General features: G+C 42.1%; 1 protein-coding gene across 3 annotated transcripts in view; it reads left to right on the top strand.

Annotated features, from left to right (window-relative positions):
• Nucleotides 1–24,390, top strand: part of jhy (junctional cadherin complex regulator) — a 141,253-nt gene that overhangs the window by 16,409 nt on the left and 100,454 nt on the right. For 2 of the 3 annotated variants that reach the window (XM_061750688.1, XM_061750686.1), the window contains exons 3-4: nucleotides 6,990–7,695; nucleotides 9,602–9,634. In XM_061750688.1, the coding sequence (XP_061606672.1) occupies nucleotides 6,990–7,695; nucleotides 9,602–9,634 (739 nt within the window). The remainder of the gene's footprint in view (nucleotides 1–6,989; nucleotides 7,696–9,601; nucleotides 9,635–24,390) is intronic. The other variant, XM_061750687.1, reaches the window with a different exon arrangement.

Raw genomic sequence — 24,390 nt, 5'->3', positions numbered from 1 at the left:
ATTTTATGGCTGCAACACATTCCAAAAAAGCTGTGACATGGTCATGTTTACCACTATGTTACATCACCTTTTCTTTTAACAACATTCAATAAAGTTTGGGAACTGAGGACAGGTCTGGACTGCAGGCAGGCCAGTCTAGTACCCGCACTCTTTTACTACGAAGCCACGCTGTTGTAACACGTGCAGAATGTGGTTTGGCATTGTCTTGCTGCAATAAGCAGGGGTGTCCATGAAAAAGACGTTGCTTGGATGGCAGTATATGTTTCTTCAAAACCTGTATGTACCTTTCAGCATTAATGGTGCCTTCACAGATGTGTAAGTTACCCATGCCATTGGCACTAACACAGCCCCATAACATCACAGAAGCTGGCTTTTAAACTTTGCATCCATAACAGTCTGGATGGTTCTTTTTCTTTTTGCCCCGGAGGACATGACGTCCACAATTTTCAAAAACAATTTGAAATGTGGACTCGTCGGACCACAGAACACTTTTCCACTTTGCATTAGTCCATCATAGATGAGCTCGGGCCCAGAGAAGCCGGCGGAGTTTCTGGGTGTTGTTGATAAATGGCTTTTGCTTTGCATAGTAGCGTTTTAAACTGCACTTACGGATGTAGTGCCGAACTGTTTTTACTGACATTGGTTTTCTGAAGTGTTCCTGAGCCCATGTGGTGATATCCTTTACACCTTGATGTCGGTTTTTGATGCAGTGCCGCCTGAGGGATCGAAGGTCACAGGCATTCAATGTTGGTTTTCTTACATGCACCTTTTCTTACATGCACCTTTTGATGATATTATGGACCGTAGATGATGAAATCCCTAAATTCCTTGCAATTTTACGTTGAGGAAGATTGTCCTTAAACTGTTCGACTATTTTCTCACGCACTTGTTCACAAAGAGGTGAACCTCACCCCATCTTTGCTTGTGAATGACTGAGCAATTCAGGGAAGCTCCATTTATAACCAATCATGGCACCGACCTGTTCCCAATTCGCCTGTTCACCTGTGGGATGTTCCAAACGGGTGTTTGATGAGCATTCCTCAACTTTCTTTTTTGCCAGCTTTCCCAGCTTTTTTGGAACGTGTTGCAGCCATAAAATTCTAAGTTAATGATTATTTGTTAAAAACAATAAAGTTTATCAGTTTGAACATTAAATATCTTGTCTTTGTAGTGTATTCAATTAAATATAGGTTGAACATGATTTGCAAATCATTGTATTCTGTTTGTATTTTGTCATGAACGGAACAGCGGACAGGACCCAAAATGCACGACTCCAAAACAAATGGACAGTTTCTCAAAAGGAAGGTTTAATAATCGAGCAGAGGTCGGTACACAGGCAGGCAATCCGAAAAGGCAACAGTATCCAAAAAACGTGAGGCAAAGAGGCAAGGTCAATAATCGGAACAGGGTCTAGTCTTACTATGAGTCGGTGACATTGAAACAAGGAATGCTGGAACGCGACAACAAGGTACAACGAACTGGCAACGAGAGAGAATGAGACACAAGGTTAAATGCAAGGGGTAATTAGGGTGAACGAGGGACAGGTGGTGAAGATGCTCTCAGGAGCAGGTGTGTGTGAAACAGGGGGAAGACAAAAACCGGAACACACACCCATGACAGTACCGGCCGGCCCCAGACGGCCCCGGGGCCCCTGGGTGCGCAACGTGGAAGTCCCGAATGAGCGAGTCATCCATGACAAACGCAGACGGCACCCATGAACGTTCCTCAGGCCCGTAGCCCTCCCAGTCCACCAGATATTGAAACCCCCTGCCCCTCCGACGAGACGACAACAGCCGCTTCACAGAGAAGACGGGTCCCCCATCCACAAACCGGGGGGGAGGAGGGGGCCTGGAAGGCGGGACCAGAGGGGACTCCAGGGCTGGCTTGAGTAGGCTGACGTGAAAAGCAGGGTGGACCCGCATCGACCTTGGGAGGCTCAGCTTCATGGTGACAGGGTTGATGATCTTTGTGATGGGGAAGGTCCCAATGAACCTGGGAGCGAGCTTCTTGGACTCCACCCGGAGTGGAACATGCTTGGCCGAGAGCCAAACTCGCTGACCCACTTTGTAGTTCGGGGCCGGAGTCCTCCGACGGTCACCAATGTCATAATTTCTCTCAGCTGGGGTCAGTTTTTTGGAGAGAAAAGCACAAGGATGTAATTTATCATCCTTGAGAGATTTTTGGGAGAGCACTGCTCCTATTACGGCATCAGACGCATCGACTTCTACCACAAACTGCTGTTTGAGATCTGGCAAAGTAAGGATGGGAACGGAGGTAAAGCTCGATTTAAGTTTCTGAAAAGCTGCCTGACAAAGCGGGTTCCATACAAAAGGTCTGTTTGGCGAGGTAAGCTCATGCAAATGAGAGGCTATGGAACTGAAATTTCTGATGAATTTTCTGTAGAAGTTTGCGAACCCTAAGAACCTTTGTACATCTTTGCGTGACGTGGGAGTAGGCCAATTAATAATGGCATCGACTTTGCAAGGGTCCATTTTGACTTCATCTTGAGCCAGGACGAAAGCCAGAAAAGAAACGGACGCCTTGTGGAACTCACATTTCTCAGCCTTGACATATAGTTGATTCTGCAGTAACCGCTGTAATACAGAGCGGACATGAATAATGTGAGTCTCCTCATCAAATATATCAAAATGTCGTCCAAATAGACAAAAACATACACATTCAACATGTCACGCATGACATCATTGACAAGGTTTTGGAAAACAGCTGGAGCGTTAGTAAGTCCAAAAGGCATTACCAAATGCTCATAATGTCCTGTTGGTGTGTTGAATGCTGTTTTCCATTCATCCCCTCCCTTATCCTGACTCGATGATACGCATTTCTTAATTCCAGTTTGGTGAAAATCTTGGCTCCCTCCAGGAACTCAAAGGAGGTGAGATGAGATGAGAGGAAGAGGGTACCTGTTCTTTACAGTTATCTTGTTGAGACCCCGGTAATCGATACAGGGTTGCAGGGTCTTGTCCTTCTTGTCCACAAAGAAAAATCCTGCTCCCGCAGGGGATGAAGATGGGCGAATGATCCCGGCTGCCAGTGATTCTTCCACGTACTCCTTCATGGCCTTGTGTTCCGGCCCTGAAAGAGAGAACAACCTCCCTCGTGGGGGTGTGGTTCCAGGCAGCAAGTCAACAGCACAGTCATAAGGTCTGTGGGGTGGAAGGGATTTGGCCTTGGACTTGGAAAAAACGTCTTTAATATCCTGGTAACAGGTGGGCACTTGAGATAAATCAGGATCCCCAGATGGGCTCTGTGGATTGTCATTAGAAACATAGCCCTGAACATCACATGACGGCTTAAAAAAGTTCCGGGCGCAATTGCTGCCCCATGACATAACCTGCCCAGAGGACCAGTCAATGTGGGGGTTATGTAATTTCAACCATGGGTTCCCTAAAATAAGGTCATGATTCATGGCGTCAAAAAGATGAAAACTAATGCGTTTCGAGTGAGAATCAGGAAATGTCAATGTGAGTGTTTGGGTGCGGTGAGTGATCTTGCCCATAAAACTGCCGTCTGCAGCATAGGTGTTGCGGTGGCGTTTTATTTGTAAGGTTCTAAGGTGCATACGTCTTAACGAGGAGGGAGGTAAGTAAGTTTGCATCAGAACCAGAGTCAATTAATACAGGTGTATGAATTTCTTGATAGTGTCACTTTAGGAAGAACCCGTGTAGGGTCTTCCTTCAATTCAGACTCACCTCTCCCGTGCCCTTGCTACCGGCACCGGCAACTTTGACGTGACAGTTGCTCACGGAATGACCCAACTGACCGCAGTAGAAGCACCGCCCTTCCCTCAGCCGGCGTTGACGTTCCTCACGGGAGAGACGGAACCTGCCCAGTTGCATGGGTTCATCCGTGGCGACGCTAGCCAGTGGGTTGAGACCGGAAACAGGGGATCTGCCTTGGTTTGGCTGGTCACCGAGGCTCGTCTTCCAAGTGCGTGGTGATGTAGCCCTCCGCCGATCTCCATCCAGCTCGCGATCCAAAAGCCTCTTGTCGATTTTTACGGCGAGAGCGATGAGAGTGTCTAAGTCGGTCGGCAGGTCTAGCAGGACTAAATGATCCTTGATGGCGGGGGATAGTCCTTGAAAAAAGGCATCGAGTAGCGCCCGATTATTCCACTGACTCTCAGCTGCTAGAATGCGAAACTCAATCGCGTAATCTGACACCCTGCGCTTGCCTTGTTGTAAGGTGACAAGGGAGCGAGCTGCCTCACGATCTGAAAATTGAAAAATTTGCTACATAGTCTTTACGAAAAAAGCCTACGAATGACACGCTGTGGAATTGCGGCTCCATTCAGCAGTACCCCACGCCTCCGCACGACCAGTCAGGTGGGAAATGACGAAAGCGATTTTTGCCCGCTCGGTGGGGAAGGCAGCTGCCTGCAGCTCAAAGTGGAGTTCGCACTGAGTGATGAATGGCTTAATGTTCCCAGAATCTCCAGAGAACCTCTCCGGTCGAGAGAGCTGTGGGCAAACAGCAGCGGAGGTGGCAGGTGGCTGCATGGTGACTGCTTCACATGGAAATGTTGGTACCGTGGCGGTATCGGGTGTTGTGCCAACTGGTTCCTTCTCTTGAATCATTTTGATAAGAAGTTCAAACTGTGAGGCCACCTGTCTCATCATATTGTCGTGATGCCTTGACAGTCCCTCTTGATGAAGGTGGAGGGCAGCAAGCTGCTCATCCAGCTTTGAGAGCCGTCGACCCTGCGCTTGAAGGGCTTTGCGCAGGGGGAAGACAAAAACCGGAACACACACCCATGACAGTATTTATGTTTAACACAGTGACCCAACTTCATTGGAATTGGGGTTGTATTTAAACATCATATGGATAATAAATGATAAGCCGTCATTCATCACTCAACCCTGAAATGGTGTTTGAGTGAAGCATGGCCCAATTCAGGAACAAGGAGAATAAAAGCTTTCATTTAAGGTAAATTTTAGTTTTGTTTTGGGGGAATCAAAATAAGTGGTCACTCGTGGACCAATAACAAAGATTACTGTTACTGTAAGGAGAGCTCTCTTTTGAGGGAACTGTGGTCATCATCTGCTATATGTAAAGCACAACAGGACTTCTGTTTTCGTACACTTGTTGACTCAAACTTTTGTTTGCTTCAGACACTGAAGGAAGGTAAAAAAAAAAAAAAAAAAAAAAAAAAAAAAAAAAGAAATTCATTCTCCTGCTGTCATTAACCTGTGGTAAATGTTCATCTGCCACTGAAGTATATTGTTTCAGAGGAAAATGACCTTGGTACATTTACACAAAGGGTTCTATCTAATAGAGCCATGGCAGAGGACACAATCCTATTGCCAACATCATGTTCTCAGCGTCCTTTTCTACCAACTCCTCAAAGCAGATAAGCCTTTTCACACAATGCCACTGCATACTTTATAAACCCAATGCACATTCCTCATTCAAGTGAACGAATCCTATCTAAGCAGCTCCATTCATCTCTGTGCACTACATTTTTTACCTATTTACTCAATTTTGAAAGATAGTGTTTGAGTACAGTCCATGCAACTATTTTCTTTCATTGTCACCGTTTTTTGCTTGCTTTTGTATAGAGACCTCTGTACCCATGGGCAAATTCAGTATTTTTCCATCACACCCAGTTGCATGTATTAATGCATACTCTTAACTAGTTTGAGTATAACTCATTAGTGAGAGATCCTTTACCCTTTCTGTCTCATTGAAAAGAACAGTCCTACACCTCTGAACTCAACACACGCACACATGTACTCGCTATGATGTTTGTGAGGAATTAAGGCTCCTTTCGCCTTCCCCACCCAGTAAGCACAAAGGGCTATCTATGATTAATTTACTAACATCTTTTCATTGCCATTGAGCATTGAGGACAGCAATTTTGTAGCCCGCTCATAATCTGAAAATTGCCATTTGTGAACCATTCCCTATATAGTACCGCAACAATTTACTCTCATTTGTCTCAAGGTGAAAATACAAAACAAACCATCAATACAGGATCCCGTTACCATGTGATCTTAGCTTGAGGACATCATCGCTGTGATAATGATGTTCCAAGTGTGCCTTCTTTTGTTATTATTTATACATGCTCTGACATTTATCATACTGAAAACAGCCAGTGGTTATGGAACTCCATGAATGAGGTTGCTTGTCAATTAGGGGTGATTCTAGAATTGGAGCAAAAGGGATGCTCAGACCTTCAATTCAGTCGCTTTCACAATCAACCTAATTAGTCAGATGGTGCCAGAAGGATTCAGAATTGATAATTTTACTTAAACATAATGCACCTTCTTTTAAGGCTTTGGCCCTGTGGTTAATGAAATTCGAAGCAAAGACTCAATGTTATGATACAGTACATTCCGTATTGTTATTCTCTAGTAGAAAGAAAAAGATCACAGATACAAGCAGCCAAAATGAGTTTCCTTCACAGGGTGTCTGGCCTCTCCCTTAGAGACAAGGGTAGAAGCTTGCTCAACTAGATAGGGCTCAAGAGTAGAGCCGCTGCTCCTCCGCATTGAGAGGAGCAAGATGAGGTGGCTCGGGCATCTGATTATGATACCTCCCTGGTGAGGTGATCTGGGCATGTCCTGGGGATGAACCAGCAGGACATGCTGGAGAGACTGTGTCCCAGCTGGACTGGACCTGGACCTGGATCCTCTATGAAGAGCTGGATGAAGTGGCTGGGACAGGGAAGTCTGGGCTTCCCCTGCTTAGGCGGCCGCCCCTCATGACCCAAACCCGGATAAGTGGAAGAAAGTGGATGGATGGACATTCTCTACTAGAGCTGTGGGCTATGTTAATGTGACAGTTGAAATCTTATCCAAAAAGATAATGATAATAACTTTGACTCACTGTACATCTGAGTTAAGACACATTAAAGGGAAGGGAAAAGTGAAAGCTAATCACCTCTTGCAAACATGATAAAATGGACAGATGGAGAAACAAGTGTTTGGCTATTTGTACTGAGTGTCTTCTTCTGTTTTCCTTTTACCTTATAGCAAACTGGACGCCAGTGATGTCAACTCAGAATTGTGCTGTGACCCAAACTGGAACATCAACAAAAAGGGAGCTGTCATCACCGAGAGTTTAAAGTGCTCTGTCCCGGAACGTCACCACTTTCCTAGGCAAACGTCTGGTCAATCGCAGAAGCCATTTATAAGAGGATATAGATACATAGCGGACACAAGTGCAACACTTATAATGACTCCAAATATTGCGGGCAGTGATTGTAATCAGCCATACCACCTACACCCCCAAGATGACGAGGTTAGCTCAATAACAACCCAACTCTGTCACAGCAATGCTTTGTGTCATAGCTCACCAAAATCCAATTCATCTCGTAGTTGTAGTGCTAGCACTACCCATCGGCAGTCCAAAGACCAGCTACAAAATAGCTGTGACAATGTGGATAAAAATAGTAAAAGATCTCTTGAGCCGACAGAGCACATGGAGGAAATGCATGCAATGTACTTGAAAGAATATCAGACCTACTACCAGAAGGAACTGCAACACATACCTGGAGGATCATTACAAATCTCACCCATAACAGCGAGTTCTCAGACTCCTGGAAAGAAAAAGCGACATACACAAACAGAAGACCTTGTAGAACGTAATAAAATAACACTGGGCCGCAGCACATCTGGTAAAGGATCCTATGTGAATATGCATGCACTTCACCAGAAGAAGCGTCACATTGTGAAAAAGGTATGTATAGACGATAGATCTTTTGAACTCTTATTCAGTACCATTGCTTCACATAAAACCTTTTCACCATGATGTTACACTTCTGGGTGGACAAAGACGGAGCTTTCCACAAATTCTAGCAGAAAGTCTCCTAAAAGTAATTTTCAATGGATGTAAGAATGGTGAACCTGCTATCAAATAAGGGGTCCATCCATCCATCCATTTTCTGAGCCGCTTCTCCTCACTAGGGTCGCGGGCGTGCTGGAGCCTATCCCAGCTGTCATCGGGCAGGAGGCGGGGTACACCCTGAACTGGTTGCCAGCCAATCGCAGGGAACATAGAAACTAACAACCATTCGCACTCACAGTCATGCCTACGGGCAATTTAGAGTCTCCAATTAATGCATGTTTTTGGGATGTGGGAGGAAACCGGAGTGCCCGGAGAAAACCCACGCAGGCACGGGGAGAACATGCAAACTCCACACAGGCGGGGACGGGGATTGAACCCCGCACCTCAGAACTGTGAGGCTGATGCTCTAACCAGTCGGCCACCGTGCCGCCAAATAAGGGGTCCTATATTAAAATGTAACTTATGTTTTCAATTGAAATAGCGTTTGATTTCTGTAAATATTACTTAATTGCTGTAAATTCAACAAATGACTATTTACAGTTCTTTACAACCTATAAAATGTCTTGAAACTCTGTTGCGCGTAATAATTTCGAATAGTCTAGGTATGTTACTAAAATAAAGGATACCATTGGACAGAGGTGTGTTACACAAATAAAATGAGCCCTAGTTTGTCAGAATTGGATAAGGATTAAGGATTTTATCCGACTTTTTATGTTGAAAATTTGCCAAAACCTTCTGCCTAGAAATGAATGTAAATCATTAGGAAACTTGTGACCAAAACCTTGCCTCTTTGGTAGAAAAATGCTCGGATGTTAGTCTTACAAGTTGAAAACGAGATGTTTAAACAGGCCTATTTCATATTTTTCAATGGCTCTGCTCGAGCCATCTCATTTTTAGGGTAAAACTGAGAGCAATTGCATCGCCGGAATTACTTCGAACTTCATAGAAAATAAGAATAATAATAGTGAATCAAGGACATTTAGGTTTCTCTTGTGGACGTATCGTATTAACGTGTTATTGTCATCGCCGAAATCAAAAAACGTTTTCATCGATGTCAGAAACACAGAAACTCTCAACCACACTGAAAAATTCAAAAACGAGGCGGTAAAGGGATTTCCCGACAACATATGAAAAAGAGCAAGTATTACCTTCCGCTAAACAGATGCGGTTTTGGTGGACAAACAACCACCAGGAGCTGCATGAGCTCTTTATTATTGTGGTGGCTGTGGCTCAGTAGGTAGAGCAGGTCATCCAGTGATCAAAGGGTCAGTGATTCAAATCCCAGCTACAACTGTCTGCGTGTCAAAGTGTCCTTGGGCAAGATACTGAACCCTAATTTACTCCCAGTGGGCAGCAGTCGCCTATTGGTGTATGAATGTGGGCAAAGGCTTTGTAAAGCTCTTTGGGCACTGTGATTGTGTCGCTAAAGCACTATATAAGTGCAGTCCATTTACCATGCACGTTAGAATGAGTTTCAGTCACACAACTATGAATGTCGGATTAAAGTTTTAATACTGGTCTTTATTTATATTTCAACAATGGCTTTTATATTTATTGTTAATTAAGGGTTACTATTTTCTTGACTTTATTTTCTTGAATTTATTTCTTAATTTTTCTTTTTCTTCAGTAACTAAAATTTCTGTAAAGCGCAAAACCTCCACACTTTTATTTGACTTTCAGCTTGTTCCAGCAGGGGTCGCCACAGCAAGTCACTCGCATGATTTGTTTGGCACAATTTTTATGCTGGTGCCCTTACTGACACAACATTCCTTTTTTTTTTTTTTTTTTTTTTAATCAGGGCTTGCAACCGGCAACCAGTGTGGCACCTGAGGTGAGATTTCTTTGCTGCCCCCCTTCATTTACGATTTACATACGTTTACAAAAGAAATCGAATAGCATCGTTTTGAACGTTGTCTTTAATTTATAAAATATAACCCATTTTCAAAAAACATGTTTTAAATCATTTAATTATAATTTAAAAAATAAAAATGAAAAACCCAATAGATACATGTTATCTACTATGCATGTATAACAAAATGTATTGTTTTTCTGGTGCACATATCAATATCATAGATTAGGCCAATGTAGACATTGATTGATTAGGTTTAATCTCCACAAAATATCTAATAGTTGACCCCTCCCTGCCACGAAGCTACAGAAATATAAAACTTATTTACTGATGCGCATACCATGTTGAGGCTAATCGCTCAGAAGCAAGTTATCAATTTAACAGTAAAGTGGTAAATAACTGGGGGTGGGTCAGTTATTTGCAGAGGTAGAAGTAAGTCACAGTGTGCGGGTTGTAACTAAGTCTTAACCTTCACATTTCAAGCAAGTTCCAAATTACTATGGCAAAAATTTAGCAAATCAAGTCCTGACGAAATTCAAAGCATGGCAAGTCAATTACTTGGTTTCAGCAGGATGTATGTCAAGTTATACAAAATTGCTCTGTTCCAACATATATTGGAGTCATTATAAAATGTATTATCACTGATCATAACAATAATTAAGTACATTTATGCCTATTAATGCTAAATGAATAACAATTTAGAGGATGAAATAATTGTATATACTGTATACTTATATTATTTAGACAAATACATACAGGTAAGTCATTTTTTCCTAACCTATTAATGCTAAATGAATAACAATTTAGAGGATGAAATAATTGTATATACTGTATACTTATATTATTTAGACAAATACATACAGGTAAGTCATTTTTTCCCAACATTTGCATGAGTGTTTACAGCTACCAATGTAGTTACGCTGATACTGTGATGATAAACATTTAAATATCTTTTATATTGGAATAAACATGTAATCATCAGATTTAAAAATTATATATATTGTTTCCGGTGCCTCTCTGTTTCACCAAATATATTGGTGTGTGTGTGAATGGCTAAATGAGAGTCATTAACTTTATACACTCTGTAGGCATTAAGTTCAGTCAGGTGTTGTCGTGACTGTGTCTGTGGGAGCTGCATGTTGCCATTCTCTTTCTCCCAATTTGATCAAAACGATCCTTAAATGATGAATTCAAATGTCATCATTTTAGGATCTTCCTCCATGATACGTACTTAATGAGGTTGCCCCTGCAATCTGCATCATAGCGCCATCGTGGGTTGCCAGGTTAGCAGCGTGCATGACTCAAAAAACAACAACTTTTCCTTCCAAAACAAAGGTCACACTCTCTTGAAAATTGCTCTTTTTTCATTTGTAGTGATATTAATTGGGAATTAGATTTTTTCATTTGTAAGACTAAATAGTAATAACTACTTTTATTATAATCACACTATATTTAATTGTGTATTCTTTTCCCCAATTTTGTGGTGCCCCCTGAAGCTACGGCACCCTTAGCGTTCGCCTATATGGCCTAATGAGCGAGCGATTAACAAATGTTAATCTATTGTTCCTAAACCCATATGGTTTGATTACTTTTGATTTGGAGCTGTTTGAATGCCGCTTAGGTATCCAAAAGATTATTGCCATCTTCTTTCTGGTATGCCTGAATCAACCAACCTTTTTCTCATTTATTTGTACCATTGTTATCCAAATAGCTTTTATGGCCCTGTCAGTCAACAACCGAAATGATGTCTAAGATGTTTGCTTACCTGGAAAATTAATTTGTTGGGTTTCATTTTTCTTCTCTTCCTCCATATTAAAGAGCCATACATACAGTATCTGGCTGGCTATGTAGTGCTTATTACGACTTGATGTGTACAACCAGAACATCAGAGACATGCCTCCCAATAGGCTCTCAGACTTCCATGCACCTGGCACAGTGGCATAATTGGTCTAGATAGCACGCATTCACCATTTGTTGGGCCACAGGATTGTTTTTCTGGCTATAATACCCTCAACCTTGTCCACCCATCTGAGCCCCAGTCCTCTACAATGTCTCAAATCATCACCATTTACATAGTCAAGAGCCGTTAGCTTTGTGTAGTGGTAAACAGAGCTGGGGGCCTACCCTCTCTTGAACCCTTGGGTTTGTCAATATCACTCTGAATTTGCTCATTCATTTTCAATTGCCAGACACATCTTATTTAATAATAATTGCTCTCATTCAATTATTTCACTCAAGACTTGAGAGATTAAATTCTCTATTCAATATAACAGTGTGTATATATATATGCCATTATTACGAAAGCAACAGTTACCTTTCTCCTCCAATACATCTCCAAACCTATACAAGTGTAGTGTATACACGACAATATAACAGTTCACAATCAATATTTATCTAATAACATGACAAAAACGTTAAACTTTCAATAAAATAAATCGTACCCACCATAGATACTGATGGAGATGCAGCAGACCTCCTTTCTTTTCTCCTGCCGGTCTGTGTACAACCCCAAAGTTGGGACGCTGTGGTAAACATAAATAAAAACAGAATACAATGATTTGCAAATCATGTTCAGCCTATATTTAATTGAAAACACAACAAAGACAAGATATTTAACGTTCAAACTGATAAACTTTATTGTTTTTACCAAAAAATCATTAACTAAGAATTTTATGGCTGCAACACATTATCCAAAAAAAGCTGGGAGAGGGTCATGTTTACCACTGTCTTACATCACCTTTTCTTTTAACAACCTTCAATAAACTTTTGGGAACTGAGGACACTAATTGTTGAAGCTTTGTAGGTGTAATTCTTTCCCATTCTTGCTTGATGTACAGCTTCAGCTGTTCAACAGTCCGGGGTCTCCGTTGTTGTATTTTACGCTTCATAATGCGCCACACATTTTCAATGGGAGACAGGTCTGGACTAGTCTAGTACCCGCACTCTTTTACTACGAAGCCAAGCTGTTGTAACACGTGCAGAATGTGGTTTGGCATTGTCTTTCTGAAATAAGCAGGGGGGTGCATGAAAAAGACGTTGCTTGGATGGCAGCATATGTTTCTCCAAAACCTGTGTGTACCTTTCAGCATTAATGGTGCCTTCACAGATGTGTAAGTTACCCATGCCATTGCCACTAACACAGTCCCATACCATCACAGATGCTGGCTTTTGAACTTTGCGTCCATAACAGTCCGGATGGTTCTTTTCCTCTTTGGCCCGGAGGACACGACGTGCACAATTTCCAAAAACAATTTGAAATGTGGACTTGTCGGACCACAGAACACTTTTCCACTTTGCATCAGTCCATCTTAGATGAGCTCGGGCCCAGAGAAGCCGGCTGCGTTTCTGGGTGTTGTTGATAAATGGCTTTTGCTTTGCATAGTAGAGTTTCAAGTTGCACTTACGGATGTAGCGCCGAACTGTATTTGCTGACATTGGTTTTCTGAAGTGTTCCTGAGCCCATGTGGTGATATCCTTTACACATTCATGTCGGTTTTTGATGCAGTGCCCCTTGAGGGATCGAAGGTCACGGGCATTCAATGTTGGTTTTCACCCTGGCCACTTACATGCAGTGATTTCTCCAGATTCTCTGAACCTTTTGATGATATTATGGACCGTAGATGATGAAATTGCTAAATTCCTTTCAATTGTACGTTGAGGAACATTGTCCTTAAACTGTTCGACTATTTTCTCACGCACTTGTTCACAAAGTGTTGTTCACTTGCCCCATCTTTGCTTGTGAATGACTGAGCAATTTAGGGAAGCTCCTTTTATACCCAATCATGGCACCCACCTGTTCCCAATTAGCCTGTTCAACTGTGGGATGTTCCAAACAGGTGTTTGATGAGCATTCCTCAACTTTCTCAGTCTTTTTTGCCACCTGTCCCAGCTTTTTTGGAACGTGTTGCAGCCATAAAAGCTTAAGTTAATGATTATTTGCTGCTCTGAAAGTGCCCCAAAATCCTTTTTCTTTCTCTTTTAAGTGGCCTCGAAAATGAATTTTTAATCATGTCCAAAATCGTCCTCTTCGGTAATGCTTCTCATTCATATATTCAGCTCAACCACTCAGAGGATGATTTAGCTGAACCAATCAGAGGACGGGAAAAGTACCAAAGTGACTCAGCCTGCGTAAAAGCGAAGAGTGGTGAATCTAAAATCGGATTGGTTAGACCATTTCAATGGTGTGTGTGTGTGTGTGTGTGTGTGTTTTACTTGTTTGATGCCATCACTTGGGATTCTGAAGGCTTTTGGCAGATTACATTTTTATGGCAACAAATACAGTACAAATATGGCAAATATGTACAGTACTGTACTTTGAGATATAAAAACATAAAAAAACAATAAAAACACTACGGAGAGTCACTTAGCCTCTAGCAATTTAATGGCAAGAGAGAAGATGTTTGAAATTCTGCTTGTTTTAGTTTGCATTGTTTGATAGCGCCTACCCGAGGGAAGGAGCTGTAAGGGGGGGTGACCACGATATGGAGGGTCCAAGAGGATTTTGCATGCTCTTGTCTTAGTTCTGGCAGCGTGCAAGTCCTTAATGGTGGGTAGGGGTATACCAAGAATCATTTCAGCAGTTTTGATTGTCCGTTGCAGTTTGAGTTTTTCCTTTTTTGTAGCAGCACCAAACCAGACTGTGATGGAAGAACACAGGACTAATTCGATGACTGCTGTGTAGTACTGCCTCAACAGCTCCTGTGGCAGGCCGTGTTCCTCAGAAGCCGCAGGAATTACATCCTCTGTTGGGCCTTTTAGAGGATGAAGTTGACGTTGGTCTCCCACTTCAGGTCCTGAGAGACTGTAATTCCCAGGAACTTGAAGGTCTTGACGGTTGGACAGCCTAAGGGGCAGCTGTGGTGAAGGATGTCTCCTGAAGTCCACAATCATCTCTACAGTCTCGAGCGTGTTCAGCTCCAGGTTGTGTCAGCCGCACCACAGCTCCAGCCGCTCCACTTCCTGTCGATATACAAACTAGTGACCGTCTTTGATGAGGTCGATGACGGTTGTGTCATCTGCAAACTTCAGGAGTTTGACAGTTGGGTGCATTGAGGTGCAGTCGGTCATGTAGAGAGAGAAGAGCAGCGGAGAGAGGACACATTGTTGCGGCGCCCCGGTGCTGATGGTGTGTGTGGATGAGGTGGTGTCCCCCAGCCTCACCTGCTGTGTCCTGCCTGTCAGGATGCTGTAAATCCATTGGCAGATAGCAGGCAAGACGCTGAGCTGGAGAAGCTTGGAGAAGAGGAGTTTGAGGATGATGGTGTTGAACGCAAAGTTGAAGACCACGAATGTCGAGGTGTTCTAGAATGAAGTGCAGTCCCATGTTGACTGCATCGTCCACAGACCTGTTTGCTCGGTAGGCAAACTGCAGGGAGTCCAGCAGGGGTCCTACCAGATGAGCAAAGCCATGCTATTAAATGAAGACAATAGACTGTTGGAAATAAATTAATATATATTACATATATTAGATGTTTTATTATGTATTACAATATATATGGTTAATAATTTATTTATAATTGTATTAGGTTGTAATTACTGCTTTTGATAGTGTTTAGGCCAACAGAGAAGGCTCTGAATGCCCTCACTGCACACCACTGTATATACACGTGTGTGTGTGTGGATATCTCTCTCTCTCTCTCTCTCTCTCTCTCTCTCTCTCTCTCTCTCTCTCTCTCTCTCTCTCTCTCTCTCTCTCTCTCTCTCTCTCTCTATATATATATATATATATATATAACTATCTGATTCTGATTCTATAAATTTCTTTGTTTGCCAATTATTTTACTGAAACTGTACCATAACATATCAACAGTAATCAACAACTGCGGGCACCTAAGAATTTTGATTCCTTATGTGGGTAACTCCTTCAGATAACTTAAAAAATTACAACACAAGCAAATTACAACACAAGCCAGTTGGTCCCACATTTGTTCTTTTGTAGAAATCCCAAGGAGCCTTGTTGTAATTACAAACTATTAAATGTACACCAGTTTCTAATGCTGCAATTGCTTGCACCATCAAAGTGGCACTGTGGCAGTAGCAATGAGTAGGTTCATCGAGACTAGTATGCTTTGATAATAACAGAAGCAGCAGATCAATCTTCTACTATTGCACTCACGGTCCCTTCTCCTCTCGCGGGCCCTGACTTCAAAGCCAGGGTAACATAATGTACAATTTTTTAATAGCCTTTAGACCAAAGCTTTGGGAAGGCCCCTGCCCCTGCCGCTGTCTAAACACCCAATCAAGATTACCTTGGCTGTCTACAATAGCAGCTAAATGCAATTCAAGATCCATATCCTCTTTGAAGTCTTCGTTGCAAAAAAGATGTTTCTCGGGTACAGGAGGTAATACAGCCAGGTGCAATTGCCAGACTTTGTTGTGACATTGCCTCATAGAGAAGCAATTACTGGTCTCCCAATTTAGAAGAAAAGGTATTACACAGGTTACCATCTTCCAAATGCAATTCTGGCAAGATTATTTGCTCCATTTGATTGGGGGTTTTGTAATGGGCATCAAAAGGCAATGACAGGCACAACACATTTGTGCATGTTGGTATAGTACTGGGTGTTCTTCTGAATTACTGTAAATCTGTCACTGATTTTACAGATATTCACTGATCTGAAGCTGTATCAAAGCATTGGTCATTTAAAAATTATTCCTCCAAGTTCCGACTTTTATCAGTTGACATCAGACAATCTGAAGGTCCATAGTTCAAGTACCTGCTTGGGCTGATGTGTGAGGTGACAGTAGCTCAGATCTTTTGAATTGGAGCGTCATGTTTCAAGTCATGCTGCAGAATTATTTTCTTTTTAAATGACAACCAGCAGTTGGAGAAATGCGAGTCTGTTCCCAAACTATTGGTGCAAGGCACTGAACGGTAACGAGCTGTTGGAAAAATGTGAGTCTGTTCCCCGACTATTGACGCAACGCACTGAACGGCAACTAGCTGTTGGAGAAATGTGAGTCTGTTTCCCGACTATTGGCACAAGGTACTGAACACCCCCCCAACCCTGTGTGTGCTCCCCTTCACTCTTCATTCTTCTTTTTTTTTTTTTACACACTTTCCCCATTTTAATGTTTAAGATCGCCAAACAAATAAAAATACAGTATCAGACAAAGATAACCCAAGTAAACAGAAAATGCAGGTTTTAAATGGCGATTTGATATATTAGGGGAAAAAAATATTCAAAGCTACCCGGTCCTGTGTGAAAAAGTAATTGCCGCCTAATCGTGATAACTGGTTGGGCCACCCTCAATAGCAACAACTGAAATCAAACGTTTTCTATAACTTGCTATGAGACTTTCACATCTCTATTGAGATATTTTGGCCCACTCTTCTGAAGAGAATTGTTTTAGTTCAGAAACATCCATCCATCCATCCATTTTCTGAACCGCTTCTCCTCACTAGGGCGTGCTGGAGCCTATACCAGCTATCATCGGGCAGGAGGCGGGGTACACCCTGAACTGGTTGCCAGCCAATCGCAGGGCACATACAAACAAACAACCATTCGCACTCACAGTCACACCTACGGGCAATTTAGAGTCTCCAATTAATGCATGTTTTTGGGGTGTGGGAGGAAACCGGAGTGCCCGGAGAAAACCCACGCAGGCACGGGGAGAACAAGCAAACTCCACACAGGTGGGGCCGGTGATTGAACCCCGGTCCTCAGAACTGTGAGGCTGACGCTCTAACCAGTCTCCACCGTGCCGCCTAGGTCAGAAACACTGAAATTTAACAGTGGCGGCACGGTGGATGACTTGTTAGAGCGTCAGCCTCACAGTTCTGAGGTGCGGGGTTCAATCCCCGTCCCCGCCTGTGTGGAGTTTGCATGTTCTCCCCGTGCCTGTGTGGGTTTTCTCCGGGCACTCCGGTTTCCTCCCACATCCCAAAAACATGCATTAATTGGAGACTCTAAATTGCCCGTAGGCATGACTGTGAGTGCGAATGGTTGTTTGTTTCTATGTGCCCTGCGATTGGCTGGCAACCAGTTCAGGGTGTACCCCGCCTCCTGCCCGATGACAGCTGGGATAGGCTCCAGCATGCCCGCGACCCTAGTGAGGAGAAGCGGCTCAGATAATGGATGGATGGATGGATGAAATTTAACAGTCAAATTGAGAGCTGAGATTTCTAGTTTAGTTAGAATGGCAGGCAAAATTATGGGAATAATGCCCCCCTTAATCCACAGGACCTTTATGAGAAGGCGACTATCAGGCAGGCAAATGCCATTTAACTTTTAACCATTTAAATTATTTCTTCGAACTTTGGAAGGAGATGTTGGCTTCCCCTGTGTAGGCACGATCGTGACATTCGTTTGTTCCAGTATCAGTCAAGCTCCTTAACAGCCATAAATGAGTCTGAGGGTTCTGTATTGGGAAATTAATGGAGTGTATACTCCAACCATTGTATTTTACCAATATTTATGAAAGAATGGATGTTTTGTTATGATGATGTGAGGGGAATACTTGTGTGGATGCTGTGATGGAGCGTTTTGTAGTTGGCATGGAGGTGTATGTGTGCAGGTAATGCATGGGTAAAGGTGTCTAGTGTTGGTCTGTATCTAATCTGCTACTGTCTTTTAAATTCAAGTATTTTTTTTCGGTGTTTTTCCTGTATATGTCGTTCACGTAATGTGACTTTTCCCCCTTTCTCTGAGGCAAATTTCTCCCAGGAGCAAATCAATAAAATGACCTGAACCTGAACACTGAAGGGTTTTCGAACATAAAAGTCCTTTTTAAGGTCATGCCACAGCATCTCAATCAGATTTTGACTAGGCCACTCCAAAACCTTCATTTTTTATTTTTTTAAGCCATTCAGAAGTTGATTTCCTGGTGTGTTTTGGATCTTTGTCCTGCTGCTTTAGCGTGAGGTCACTAACTGACGGCCAAACATTCTCCTTCAGGATTTTCTGGTAAAGAGCATAATTCATGGTTCCATCAATCAAAGGAAGTCATCCAGGTCCTGAAAAGGCAAAGCAGCACCAAACTATCACACTACCATCACCATGTTTGACAGTTGGTATGATGTTCTTTTTCCGAAATGCTGTGTTACATTTACACCAGATGTCACGAGATATATCTTCCAAAAACTTCGATTTTCATCTCATCTGTTAATAGAATATTCTCCCAAAAGTCTTGGGAATCATTCAGATGCTTTTTTTTGCAAACGTAAGATGAGCCTTAATGTTCTTTTTGGTCAGCAGTGGTTTTCGCCTTTCCATTTTTGCCCAGTCTCTTCCTTATTGTTGAGTCATTAACTTTGACCTTAACTGAGCCAAAGGAGGCCTGCAGTTCTTTAGATGTTGTCCTGGGTTCCTTTGTGATGTCCTGGATGAACCGTTTTTATGCTCTTGGGGAATTTTTGAAGGCCAGCCATTCTTGGGAAGGTTCACCACTGTTCCATGTTTTCTCCATTTGTGTATAATGGCTCTCACCGTGGTTTGTTGGCGTCCTAAAGCTTTGTAAATGGATTTGTAACCCTTTCCAGACAGATAAGATGTCAGTTACTTTATTTCCTATATGTCCTTGAATTTCTTTGGATCGTGGCATTTTGTTGCAGCTTTTTGAGCTCTTTTGGTCCACTTTATTTTGTAAGACAGGTTCTATTTAAAGGTCCTGTATTTTGGCAATTCAGATCTCCATAGAACGCGAGCATGCTGTGACAATGCGAGAGACTGTGTGATTTTTGGAGACGAAAACATGGAAACATGGAAACCTTTGCCTAGACCCAGAAAAAGCAACAAATACAAGACAAACTTTCTCTTCTCACGTCTTTTTCCTTTTTCAGCAGCGTTTTTTTTTTTTTTGCTTAGTTTTTCCCCCTCTTCTCCTTCACCAGCTTTGCTAACAGCGATAACTAGCACAGAGCCATTTGAGATTCTCACCGACAGCTACGTCAACGCTAACCCGTGTCATGGAGAATCCCAGTTACCGCGCTGATGACCCACCCTTTTTCCAGACGCTATTTTCACACTTTGTTTATCAGTTTATTTTTGAAAGGGGACAATGCAATTTCATAAAACACATGAAGTACACATGGTTAAAAAAGCCAGAATTAGCCAGAAGGCTAGTTTTCATCTGTAGTCCCCTGGCCATGATGTAAAAAAGCAGTAAAATACATCTACAAGACAATATAATACAGGATACATAATCAAACTATACTATTAAGAGAGAATAAAACCATAATTTTTTTGATCATAACAAAAAAACAACATAACATACTTGTCTTTTAGTGTTGGCAGCTATAGGTGTTAACTAGCCACATTTTCAGTTTTTCTGTGAAGGCCTTGTATGTTGTAAGCAGTTTAACCTCCTCAGGTTCCACTCACCAGCGCTCCTCACTGACCAGGCTGACTTACTGAAAGTGCTCCTGCGCAGAGGAATGAGACAGTCACCTCTGACAGAGCCTCGAGTGACACGCTCAGAGCTGTTTCTTTGGCTGATGAACTCAGCCAGAGGAGCTGGGGCCAAATCATGCAGTACTTTATAAATCAAATTTAAATCTGCAAATATGTGAAGACTGTCCCAGTTTAAAAGACTGTATTTTTAAAAAATTGCACAGTGATGATAGTGCCTTCGTTTTTTATCCATCACTTTAATTACTTGTTTGTACAAAACTTCCAATGTTTTTTTTGCATTCTGACCAGCCTGGGACCAACTGGTTATTCAATAGTTAAAGTGACTAAGAATTATTGAATGCAAGTACATTTTTGCAGCTTCAGTTGACATTTCATTCCGAATTGCACGAAAATTTGCGAGGTTAAATTTGATATTTTTACACAATTTGTCAATATGGGCTTTAAAGGAAAGCTGTGAATCTATTATTAACCCAAGATATTTGTATTAGCTGACAATTTGCATTTTTTCTCCATTAACAAGTATGTCGGGGTCAGGTGATACTCTATTTGTTTTAGTGAAATACATGCCTACAGTTTTAGAAACGTTTAGCTGAAGACAGCACTCCTGCAACCAAGTTGTGACACAGGACATTGTATTAGTGAGTTTAGCAGCAACAGTATCTTTGGAGCGACCATGAACAAAGAAAACTGTGTCGTCTGCATACATTACGCACTCTGTTTCAGAGCAAACAGTGGGCAAATTGTTGATATAAAGACTAAATAAAAGGGGGCCTAATATTGATCCCTGAGGGACTCCAGAGGTTAGCCTAAGAGACTCTGATCTGCAGTTGTTAACTGATACAGATTGTGTTCGGTCATGCAGATATGATTCAATCCAGCTCACAGCTTTGCGAGAGAAGTTAAATTTTGAGAGCTTGGTAAGAAGAACAGTGATTTACTGTATCGAAAGCTTTCCTGAGGTCCAAGAACACCGCCCCTACAACTCCACCCTTGTCGAGAGAAGATTTTATTTTCTCAATGAAGAGGCATGTAGCCATTTCAGTGGAATGCTTGGATCTGAAACCAAACTGCATGGCGTGGAGAGAGGGGGAGCTGCTGATTAAATAATGGACAATCTGCTCTGACACCCATTTTTCTGCAACTTTGGAAATGGCCGGAAGAATGCTTATAGGTCGGTAGTTATTCAGAGAAGTTGAGTCACCGGATTTAAAGACAGGGGTAACAATAGCAGATTTACAGGCCTTTGGAAAGTGACCAGTTGAAATTGAAAGATTAATGATTGAGGCAATAGGAGTAGCAAGAGTTGAACCTAGATCTTTGAGCATGCTCGTGTCCATTCCAAAAACATCCTTTGCCTTAGATGGTTTGAGTGAATGAATTAAATCGATAACTTTGGTCTCAGTAATATTTGTAATAGTAAAGAACTGCGTTGCAGACAATGCAGGGTATTCCTTCCTTTGTTTTACTGCAAACTTAGAAGAGATTTCTGACACAGATTCAACGAAGTAGTTGTTAAAAGCATCAGCCATCACTTGAGGTTCCGTCAGGATGTTTCCATTAAATTTTATTTGCATTAGTTTTGTTTTGTTATTTTGTGTATCACCCAATAGTTTTTTAATATAATTCCAGGTTATTTTTGAATTTCCCTTCGTACTATTAAGAGCAGTAATGAAAAAGTCAGCTTTAGATTTTCTTATTTCTTTCACTACCCTATTTCTCAGTGAAATAAAGTGCTGTCTATTGTATCCTGATTTGACCGACAACTTCAAGGAATGATCGCGTTCTTTCATCACTTTCAGAATAAATGTGTTTAACCAAGGAAGGCCATTCTTTCTAGCTTTTAGTTTAATTATCCGTGTAAATTGTATAATTTCTTCTATTTTGTTGGCAAATTTAGAACAATCCTCATCAAAATTTTTACCAGCGAGTAATACATCCCAGTTTACTTCTTGGATAGAATCTTGGAAATTTTGTTGTTCATGTTTTGGTATCGCGGCACGGTGGCCGACTGGTTAGAGCGTCAGCCTCACAGTTCTGAGGACCCGGGTTCAATCCCCGGACCCACCTGTGTGGAGTTTGCATGTTCTCCCCGTGCCTGCGTGGGTTTTCTCCGGGCACTCCGGTTTCCTCCCACATCCCAAAAACATGCATTAATTGGAGACTCTAAATTGACCGTAGGCATGACTGTGAGAACGAATGGTTGTTTGTTCCTATGTGCCCTGCGATTGGCTGGCAACCAGTTCAGGGTGTACCCCGCCTCCTGCCCGATGACAGCTGGGATAGGCTCCAGCACGCCCGCGACCCAAGTGAGGAGAAGCGGCTCAGAAAATGGATGGATGGATGTTTTGGTATCCTATTGGATTCAGTCGTGGCCAAGGGTTTGAAGCGCTTTTTATTTAATTTTCTTGTGACCATTATAAGATTGTGATCAGACAATCCTGTGAGCATATTGTATGGCTTCAAGATCCTTTCTGGCCTATTAGTAAAGGCTAGATCAATCTTAGTTTGGGTGGAGTTTGTAATTCTCGTAGGGCCATTAATAACCTGAGTCATATCCATATCATCCATAACCCTTTTCAATTTTTTCCTAATTTTGTTAACTTCCCAATTAACATTTAGGTCACCCATTATTATCACCTCTTTTGCAAGATTGAGTTGTTTCAGTAAAATTTCCAGCTTTTCATAGAAAGCGGCATTTGATGAGGGAGGCCTATAAATAACTACAAGAATAAAAGACATTTGCTGTGACAAAGAAACAGTTAGTCCAAGAAATTCTAATCCATTCTCATCTGTAACATGTATTTCATTACAATTAAAAGTGTCCTTGGCATAAATCATAACACCTCCTCCCTTAGAACCCTGTCTGTCGTTTCTAAACATTTTATAACCAGGTACAGATAGTATTGCTGAGGGCGAAGATTCATGGAGCCATGTCTCAGATAGGCAGAGGAAGTCAATATTTGAGTCAGTGAGAAGGTGATTGACCTGATCACTTTTCGTTAAAATGCTTCGTATATTTAAGTGTGCACAAAGAATGCCTTTTGGTTTACGTGTTGAGTCCCATATTAATTTAGAGTTATTAACGGTTTGGAACGCCCTCCATTTCCGGTGCTTTAGTATTGCGGGGTTTGGCAGCCCCCTGTTTCTTTTATTGGCAATGTTTGCATATAGCTTTACGCTGCCAGCTTCCGCATCAGCCGTCGGTGGTGGTGGAGGCTCAGCCGTCGGTGGTGGTGGAGGCTCAGCCGTCGGTGGTGGTGGAGGCCCAGCCGTCGGTGGTGGTGGAGGCCCAGCCGTCGGTGGTGGTGGAGGCCCAGCCGTCGGTGGTGGAGGAGGCCCAACCGTCGGTGGTGGTGGAGGCCCAGGCGTCAGAGGTGGAGGCCCATTGGCACACATGATAACACAGCAAGACAAGAAGAAACCGCGTCAAAAAGGTTGTTTGGAATCATACGCCCAATATTGACTCATTTTGACAAGAAAGCAGTTGAAGAAGTTGCGACTTTTGCGAGGACCAAGAAAAGCCCAATTGGCACGCCAGCTAGCTAGCTAGCTGGCTGACTGTCGACAAGTTCCCAAATACTTGCTTATCTTGTCAGCCAGTTCTATAATTATCAAGGGAGGCGACTTGAAACTTATTCTTAAGAGTTTATAGATCGCTAAAATCTCAAAAATAGCTATAAACCACAATGCGCCAGTTTATTTGGACTCGTTGACATATGGAGGCTAAAAAAACGTACAAAAAGAGAGTGCACTTTTTTTGTCGGGACACTGCTCTTTCTCAAGAAAATATTTTTTTCTTCTCGAACAATTCAGCGGCTCAAAGAATTACCTCCAAAATACATCCAATCATCATCAGTGATCACGCACCAATTTCTTTACCAAAAAATTTAGTCATATCTGGTACCTCCACCAACATGGCGCTTTAACACGTCGCTACTGAAAAACCTGTACTTTGATTCATTTGTGAGGAAAGAATGGTGACAATTTTTGGAAATTCAATGACTCCCCAACCTTATCCCCATCTGCTGTGGGAAACTGTGAAATCTGTAATGAGAGGTCGAATCATATCATACTCATCATACAAGTAAAAAAACAAGAACTAAAATTAGAAAATGAAATTGAGGAAAAAGTTAAACATCTCACAGAAGAATATGCAATTAATCTGATTTATACGCTTAGAAACCAACTTCAAAAGGCAAAATGTCAATTATACGTCATGTCAAAAAGACAATAATTTCTCCAACAACAATTAAGATACACTAAAGAGAGACTTGATGCTCCTTTAACCATCACAGAATTACATAATGCATTAAAAAATATGCAATCAAGAAGAGCACATTGCCAGGACGGAATTTCGGTTGAATTCATAAAACACTTTTAGCCAGT

Source organism: Phyllopteryx taeniolatus, chromosome 17, assembly GCF_024500385.1.
Source record: "Phyllopteryx taeniolatus isolate TA_2022b chromosome 17, UOR_Ptae_1.2, whole genome shotgun sequence".
Lineage (NCBI taxonomy): Eukaryota > Metazoa > Chordata > Actinopteri > Syngnathiformes > Syngnathidae > Phyllopteryx > Phyllopteryx taeniolatus.
This window is presented reverse-complemented; position numbering and strand designations above follow the sequence as displayed.